This window comes from Fundulus heteroclitus, chromosome 13 (genome assembly GCF_011125445.2).
Source record: "Fundulus heteroclitus isolate FHET01 chromosome 13, MU-UCD_Fhet_4.1, whole genome shotgun sequence".
Lineage (NCBI taxonomy): Eukaryota > Metazoa > Chordata > Actinopteri > Cyprinodontiformes > Fundulidae > Fundulus > Fundulus heteroclitus.
In genome coordinates, this window is record NC_046373.1 from 38,631,159 (window position 1) to 38,640,401 (window position 9,243).

The 9,243-nt window shown below is 38.7% G+C and overlaps 1 protein-coding gene across 1 annotated transcript; it reads right to left on the bottom strand.

Annotated features, from left to right (window-relative positions):
* Positions 1–4,467: 4,467 nt before the first annotated feature.
* On the bottom strand, positions 4,468–7,006 carry LOC118565139 (histidine-rich protein PFHRP-II-like). The gene is made up of 6 exons (XM_036144820.1): positions 6,950–7,006; positions 6,827–6,873; positions 6,607–6,754; positions 5,448–6,206; positions 4,891–5,347; positions 4,468–4,542 (listed from the first exon to the last, which is right to left on the bottom strand). The coding sequence occupies exons 2-6, from the start codon at positions 6,864–6,866 to the stop codon at positions 4,468–4,470; spliced, it is 1,479 nt and encodes a 492-aa protein (XP_036000713.1). The 5' UTR covers positions 6,867–6,873; positions 6,950–7,006.
* Positions 7,007–9,243: the final 2,237 nt, after the last annotated feature.

Consider the following 9,243-nt stretch of genomic DNA (forward strand, 5'->3'; position numbering starts at 1 on the left):
AGTAATATCCAGACCAGCATGATTGATGTCCCTGGTTATATTTGTTATAGAAAGGATAGAACATCTAAAAAAGGAGGGGGGGGGGGTTCTTTTCTATGTTAGGGATACTTTAAAATGTAATGAAATCGTACTGGATACACCACTAGAATGTTTGGCTTTAAATGTTGTATTATCCTCTAAGATGAATTTTAACATTATAGTGCTGTATAACCCACCCTCACATGATGTTTCTTTTTATGAGAATTTAGACAAAATTTTCAAATATTTAAATGCTCGAACTGAATCGGTTTTTCTTGGTGATTTTAATATCAATTGGTTAGAGAAAAGTCGAAGAACAAAATTAAAGAGACTGTTGACAAAATACAATCTTCATCAAATTATTAAAGGTCCAACAAGGATCACGCGAGCAAGTAAAACTATGATTGATCTGATAGCCACTAACAGACCAGAGAGAATTTTCAGAACTTATAATTTATTAACAGGGCTTTCGGATCACAATATGATCATGGTTGTACGGAAACTCACTAAACAACGTTTACCTAAATTTATGAACAAAAGTAAATCAGGGAATTCGGGCATCCCAAAAAATAAGTTGACACAAGTTAAAAATGATTTAGACAAGTTAGACTGGAATAATATCTTGGAATCGAACGATCTAGAAAACTGTTGTAGCTCCTTGATGAAAACCCTAACAAATCTGATTGAGAAATACGGTAAGACATTTAAGGATATGCAACGTAAAGCCTCCTTACCTTGGCTGAACAACGATATTCGTCAGTTAATGAAAAAAAGAGACTTTGCATTGAAAAAATCTTTGCTCTCTAAAACTAATATTGACTTGTTAAACTTTAAAGGATTGAGAAATACAGTGGTCAGAGAATTGCGTAAAGCAAAGACAGCTTATTTTATTCAATTGATTGAAGAATCGGAAGGAAATAGTGCATCTCTTTGGAAGCATCTCAATAGCCTAACAAAACTTAAGCCTATCCCACAAAAAACAATAGCTGAGTTGGAAGTGGACGGGGTTATTAGTACTGACAATTCAGCTATTGCAAATGAATTGAACAGATTTTTTATTCAGTCTGTGGAGGAGTTTGCTGAGACTTTTGAACCAGCAACCACCTCGCAGACTTTAAAGTTTGATCAAATAGATTTTTTTCATTTTAAAGAGGTTAGTGAGGAAAAAGTACGTACAACTATTAATAAATTAAATAAATCAAAGACAAAGGATGCATTTGGATTGGATACTGCATTTGTTAAAACTTATTGCTCTGCCTTAATTAAACCTATAACCCACCTTGTAAATCTTTCCATCAGAGTGGCTAAATTCCCACAAAGTTGGAAACAAGCTAATATTACACCGATTTTCAAGGTTGGTGCAAAGAGCCAAGCAAGCAATTACAGGCCAATCTCAATACTGCCGGTTTTATCTAAAATTTTAGAGAAAGTAATTACAGAACAGTTAGTAGAACATCTTGAAAGTAATAAACTTATAAATTCTAAGCAGTTTGGATTTAGAGCAGGGTATTCTACAGAAATGGCTAATTGTTACCTTACCGAGAACATTAAGAGCCAGCTGGACAAGGGTAGTGTTGTGGGAGCAGTGTTCATAGACCTAAAAAAGGCCTTTGACACTGTGAACCACAACATACTCTTGAATAAACTTTCAACCTTCAAACTATCAGAACATACCATTGGTTGGTTTGCTTCATATTTGGAGCATAGAGAGCAACGAGTTAAAATAAACACAGAGCTCTCAAAACCATTACAATCTACAATGGGTGTTCCACAGGGCTCCATTCTGGGGCCTCTGCTCTTTAGTTTATACATAAATGATTTACCTACATGCTGTCAGTCAGCCAACTGCCAAATGTATGCTGACGATACAGTAATTTATGCATCAGCTAAGACACCAACTATCGTTGCACAGACCCTTACCAAGGAAATGAAGAGTGTATCAATATGGCTTAAACAAAATCATCTGACGCTTAATGCCAAAAAGACGGTATCTATGTGCTTCTCAATAAGAGGGAAAGCAAAATGTACCATTAAATTAGATCAAGAAGCGATAGAGGAAGTTGAGGAATTTAGATTTTTAGGCATTATTCTGGATTCCCAACTTAAATTTAATAAACATATTAATAAACTCTGTAAGACTGTCCGGATAAATTTAAACTGTTTTAGAATGATGAGGCAGCATATACCTGTTAAAGCAGCTTTGCTGTTCTTGCATGCCATGATATTTTCTCATTTATCTTATTGTGTTACTGTATGGGGTCAAGCCTCCCAGACAACAGTTAAACCTATTTTATCTCTATACAAACAAGCATTGAAAATTATGGATCAGAAACCAAATAGGTGGCATTACTGTTTGATTGTACAGAAATATAAGCTTTTAGATTTTGATAGTTTTATTAAGTTTTCTTTTCTTAAGATGATTTTTAAATGCACAAACAATATAGCTCCAGCCGTACTCTGTCCTTTTGTGACAAAAATAAATACACGGAGAGTTAACACTAGGAGAGCAGCGGGTGGCAACTGTATAGCAGAGGGGCGCAAAACTACTTTTGGACAGTCAAGTTTCTCAGTGATAGGGATCCGTCTTTGGAATGATTTACCAACGGAAATAAAAATAGAAACTGACCTGAAAACATTTAATAGAAAGGTGAAACATTGGCTGAAAGAAAATCAAAGATGTGGACATTGAGTCATTATGATTATGTTGGATGTGAGGTGTTGTTTTGTGTAATGTTGTTAGGATTGTGTAAAATGTTAATGGTTGTCTTTTATACTGTATTTTATATATGATTGTGCAATGTGAGCTTTAGGAAAATGTATTTTATAAAGGCCTGACTGGGGACTGGGGTTGCAAATTAGCCTATAGGCTAGAAACCTTTCATGCAACACATTTACACATTTTGTTATGGCTCTGCCTATTACAATTATGAATGTAATAATGTGCGCTGCATTGTCCCTGACAAATAAACTAAAAAAAAAAAAAAAAAAAAAAAAAAAAAAAAAGTTTATCTAAAGTTAGCCAAAAAACAAATGTTAGATCAGAATGAAGCATTAAAATGCACCAACTTTGGTCATAGCTGTGTATAAAAAAAAACATGCTTATTTATGGTCTGGTATTGAAAAGTATCCCAGGTTAGCCATGAAAACTATTCGGTTAAGATCGGTCATTAAAAAGTAAATGCTTGAGTATTTGGTTACAATAGCAAATAAAATAACTTGGCTGATATTAGGTGTTAAAAATCTGGTAATACGTTAAACTGGTAGTGGTTATGTCCTAAAAACAAATTTATTTTAAGTTAAGAATTTTGATTTTGCTATGAAAAGCAGTTTTATTTACCAAAATAAAAGCAGTTAATGAATCACATTATAAAATAACGTAGTTAAAGTTAAACAATATTTAAAGTAGACATTAAAATATACTTAGTCAGAGATGTAAGAGAACTTACAAAAAGTATTCATGGTTGGTCATAAAATTTGGTTCATATTATTCAGTAACAAAATACTGGTTTAAGATAGCCATTGAATTTATATAGTTTCAATGGCTACAAAAGGACATTTGCTAATGTAGCAGCTGCAAATCGTATCACTAAATCAAGGGTTTAAACAAGTCCTTAAAACATTCAAATGCACACGATGAAGGATTAAAATGTGCTTATAAAATATTTTTCCCATCAGCCATGAACACAGTTGGTGAAAATGAAGTTTGTGATTTATAGAGAAGATGCGTGGCGATGGAGAGGTGGTAAAGGTTTAACCAGTTGACTAACTAACCTGGTCACCATGTGTGATTCTGCTGAGAGGAGCTTTAATATGTAGAAACATATTTATGAGAAAAAAAACATATTTTTTTTGGGAGTATTGATGTGTTTTAATGTTGAGAATTGTGAAGCAAAAATTTCAAGGCTTTGCTTTAGTGCAACTTGTGTGAATTCACCAAATGCTCGACACCTTCAAAAACAAAAAGCAAAATTGAAGCGGAGCTATTTATTAAACTCCAGGAAGTAAGTAGCAAAGAAATCAAACTAAGAGGCATTCAAGCGTTTGTTGTGAAATCCTGTATTTTAATGAAGGAATATCATATTATAAGTAATTATTCTGCAGCAAATCAGCAACCTAAGAAAAAACGAACACAAGATGTCTCTTTCTAATAAATTTAGCATTTAAATAAAATCAAAAGTTGACTCTATCTCAGGTGTGAAAATGACCTGATGGACGATAAATCCATTCAGTCAGCCTTCTTCTGACTCTGTGCCCACTCCTCCCACAGAGAGCCCAGCTCTTTCTGCAGGTTGTCTGAATCCTTTCTCAACTTGAACAAACCTCTTCTTCTATGGGGAACAATTTCTTTATTGAGCTTATTGGTTGTGCGGGTAAGTTTGACCTCAAAGCCGTAGGCCAGGGAGGACAAGGTCACCTTAAACCTCTCCAGGCTTTCATAAACCTTCATCTTCAGATGATGGTCATGATGATGGTGGTCTTTGTGGTCATGATGATGGTGGTCTTTGAGGTCTTGATGATGGTGGTCTTTGTGGCCATGGTGATGATGGTCTTTGTGGTCATGGTGGTCTTTGTCATCATGGTGGTCTTTGTGGTCATGGTGATGATCATAATGAGAGTAACCAAAAAGTTTGTACAAAAGTTGGTGATAGTCATGGTGGTCTTTGTCATCATGGTGGTCCTTGTGGTCATGATGCTGGTGGTCTTTGTGGTCATGATGATGGTCATGGTGGTCTTTGTGGTCATGATGATGGTCATGGCAGTCTTTGTGGTCATGATGCTGGTGGTCTTTGTGGTCATGATGATGGTCATGGTGGTTTTTGTCATCATGGTGGTCTTTGTGGTCATGATGATGGTGGTCTTTGTGGTCATGACGATGGTGGTCTTTGTGGTCATGGTGATGGTGGTCTTTGCGGTCATGGTGATGATCATAATGAGAGTAACCAAAAAGTTTGTACAAAAGTTGGTGATAGTCATGGTGGTTTTTGTCATCATGGTGGTCTTTGTGGTCATGATGATGGTGGTCTTTGAGGTCATGATGATGGTCATGGTGGTTTTTGTCATCATGGTGGTTTTTGTGGTCATGGGGATGATCATAATGAGAGTAACCAAAAAGTTTGTACAAAAGTTGGTGATAGTCATGGTGGTTTTTGTCATCATGGTGGTCTTTGTGGTCATGATGATGGTGGTCTTTGAGGTCATGATGATGGTCATGGTGGTTTTTGTCATCATGGTGGTTTTTGTGGTCATGGGGATGATCATAATGAGAGTAACCAAAAAGTTTGTACAAAAGTTGGTGATAGTCATGGTGGTCTTTGTCATCATGGTGGTCCTTGTGGTCATGATGATGGTGGTCTTTGTGGTCATGATGATGGTCATGGTGGTCTTTGTGGTCATGATGATGGTCATGGCAGTCTTTGTGGTCATGATGCTGGTGGTCTTTGTGGTCATGATGATGGTCATGGTGGTTTTTGTCATCATGGTGGTCTTTGTGGTCATGATGATGGTGGTCTTTGTGGTCATGATGATGGTCATGGTGGTTTTTGTCATCATGGTGGTTTTTGTGGTCATGGTGATGATCATAATGAGAGTAACCAAAAAGTTTGTACAAAAGTTGGTGATAGTCATGGTGGTTTTTGTCATCATGGTGGTCTTTGTGGTCATGATGATGGTGGTCTTTGAGGTCATGATGATGGTCATGGTGGTTTTTGTCATCATGGTGGTTTTTGTGGTCATGGGGATGATCATAATGAGAGTAACCAAAAAGTTTGTACAAAAGATGGTGATGGTCTCGATGATGTGGGTGACTATGATGATGATCATAGTGGTCATGAGGATGATGATGATGATGCGTGTTATCCAGGTGTTCAAAGCACTTATCTACATGCTCATGCAGATCCTGGATCTTCTCCTGCAGGGCAATTTTGAAGCCTTTGGGGTCCAGGGCTTCAATGTAGTGGACGGCACTCTCCTTCAGCCCCTCCAGCTTGGAACGGGTCTGAGCTGCCAGCTCCTTGGCGTGGTGGTGGACGTCAGCTTCCAGGTAGAGCAGAAAATGCTCCAGGTCTTGCTTCAGGTGATCTATCTCATAGCGGACGCTATTGTAAAAGTTGTTGGTCCACCGAACTATATGAGTGTACACATTATGGTAGAAGTTGTAGATGAGGTCGATGCTCTTTGAGATGAGGGAGCTGCAGAGACACAGACATAACCCTGATGAACATCTGGTTTTAGGTTTCAATTAAACATTAAATCAGTTAACTTTCTAAAGTGTCTTTTTATGTTTATTCATCTTTTTCAACATATTTAAACACCTAAAAGGGAGAAATCTGCTTTATTCAGAAGGAGAAACAGCATCAGTCCAGAGAGAGTGACCTTTCAGCCTACAAGAACCCAAAGATCCATCCTGCAAGCATGTCAAGGTTGGCTAGAAACATACATGTGCTTCTGACCTGGAGGGTAAAGAGAATCTTCATGGTGTCATAAGAGGCTATAATAGCAGTAAATAAATATTTTCAGTCTCTGCCTAAATCTCAGTGAATCCATCCAGATTTAAAGCTCTGTAGAAATACATTTGAGATTTCCTCTCACCACAGATACTGTCCTGGAGGCGAGTGTCTGATATCCCGCACATAGTCTTCTGGGGTCGACGTTGACTGCTGAACATATTGCCAGTAAGCATCCTGCGCCATTTCTACCTGCCTTTGGCTTGGGGGTTCATAGTGTCCACCATTACAACCTGCAGAGACAACACACTTTAAAGCCTTTTTTATCTTCTGACATTTTTACCAAAGCATCAAGACATTCTGACCTGAGAGAAAGATGAAGACGAGGACGACGAGGACCTTCATGACTGCACTGAAAGAAAGCCAGAGTTAACTCTTTGAGATCTGGTTGGTTACAGAGAAGCTCTGCAGAGGAGCTGGAGTCCTACCTGCTCAGCCAGCCAGTCAGCTGATGAATGTTGGAGGAGTCCTCGTCAGTATTTATAGGTGGCTGAGTTAAATGGAGATGCTGAGCTCAGTGCTGTCACAGCGTAAAGACACCAGGATGAACATCTTCATGAACATCACGTTTAGTTTTCAGATCATCTAAACCTGCTGATGCTTTTTACATTAAATCATTTGTCTCCTTCCACATAACACTTTGTGGAAATCAGTAAAAATACATTGAAGAGGCAACTTTGCTGTTTTGCATTCAGTTTGAGGTCGGAGCCACAGTTTCAGGATTGATTCAAGCTCAGATCTTTTCTTCAACTCTTTAAATCTGCTAAACGTGGACTATAAGGTTTCCTGTTGTAGTTAAATGATCTAAAACTCCTAAATCAAAATGGACTTAAATAATGGAAAACTGTACAATAAAATTAAGCTATCAAACATTGTTTATAAAGAACTGTTTTTTGTTTTGTTTTGTGTCCTGTCTGGCAATGTGGCATTGCCAACAAGAGCCCAACAGATTCTACTTTCACAAGTGGAGCCTTACTGCTTTAGACTTAAACTTAGACAACTTTATTTGTCATTTTATATGCACAGAGTGCGTACAGAACGAAATTTCGTTTGCATACAGCTTGAAAATGACAGTAAATTGCAGGAAATTACAGGATAAAATTACAGGATAAAATTGCAGGATAAAGTGCAGCAGTGATTTAACAGTAAAACAATTAAAATGTAAACAATGCAGGAGAAAGAGACAGTGTGCGATCACAGTGTACAGGTGAGTATTTTTTAAAAACCATTTGTATGTGCAGAAATGATTTGTGCAAGAATGCATTTTAGAAACTAAGAGTTCAGCAGCATTTGTAATGCTAGATAAGGATGCAATGATGCAAATGTGCAAATATGCAAATGTGGTACAGAGTCCAGTTTAGAGGTTCAGCAGTTCAACAGTCTGATGGCAACAGGGAAAAAGCTTTTGCAGAACCTGGTGGACCTGCAGCGGATGCTGCGGAACCTCTACCCAGAGGGCAGCAGGGAGAACAATCCATGGTGGGGGTGTGAGGGATCGCTGATGATGTTACGGGACACGCAGCGCTGGGATGAAATGTCTTTTATGGAGGGAAAAGGAGCCCAGATGATCCCTTTTGCTGTCCTCACCACTCTCCTCACATTCTTCCAGTCGGAGGCACTGCAGCCTCCACACCACACAGAGAGACAGCTGGTCAGAATGCTCTCTATGGTGCTTCTGTAGAAAGTCGTGAGGATGGGCGGGGGCAAGTGGGCTCTCCTCATCCTCCGCAGGAAGTACAGTCGTTTCTGTGCCCTCTTCACCAGTGACGTGGTGTTCACAGACCAGCTGAGGTTTAGCCATAGTACTCCACTTGATTTATATATGCAAGAAGCTTTACTATAATCTATGCAGGAAATATTTCATGTTAAATGGACACTGAAGCACTTCAATTCAATTTTATTTATATAGCGCCAATTCATGAAACACGTCATCTCCAGGCACTTTCCAAAGTCAGACTCCATCAGATTCTCCAGGTTGGTGAGAAAGTTTCCTCTCTAAGGAAACCCAGCAGGTTGCATCAAGTCTCTCCAAGCAGCATTCACTCCTCCTGAAAGAGTGTAGAGCCACAGTGGACAGTCGTCTGCATTGTTGATAGCTTTGCAGCAATCCCTCATACTGAGCATGCATGAAGCGACAGTGGAGAGGAAAACTCCCCTTTAACAGGGAGGAGAACCTCCAGCAGAACCAGAACCAGGCTCAGTGTGAACGCTCATCTGCCTCCACCCACTGGGGCTTAGAGAAGACAGAGCAGAGACACAGAAAGCTCAGAAGCTCACATTGACCCAGGAGTACTTTCTAGGTTAGATGGTAATAGAGGATGATCTGTCTCCCCTGATGATGTCACAGCTAACAGAACACCAGACCAGGTGTACCTTCTATGAAGAGAAATAAGACAGAGAACAAAAAGTTAAAGGCTGAAATGACAACAAACAATGCAGATTGGAGAGCAGTAGGAGAACTCAGCAGAGTGAGAGAAATAGGCCCTGATGTCCTCCAGCAGCCTAAGCCTATAGCAGCATAACTATAGAAATAGCTGTTGTGCAATTATACACTGTTTAAAAGTTATTTAATGTTTGATAAACAACTCTCTTTCTGTTAGGTATTGTCCGGTGGATATCAGCTCGCTGATATCAGGACAATAGTTGAAAGGGATGAATTCGAGCACTGGCGTTCTTTTAACAGCAAACCCTGCACACACATAGAATAAAGGAGTGACAACTT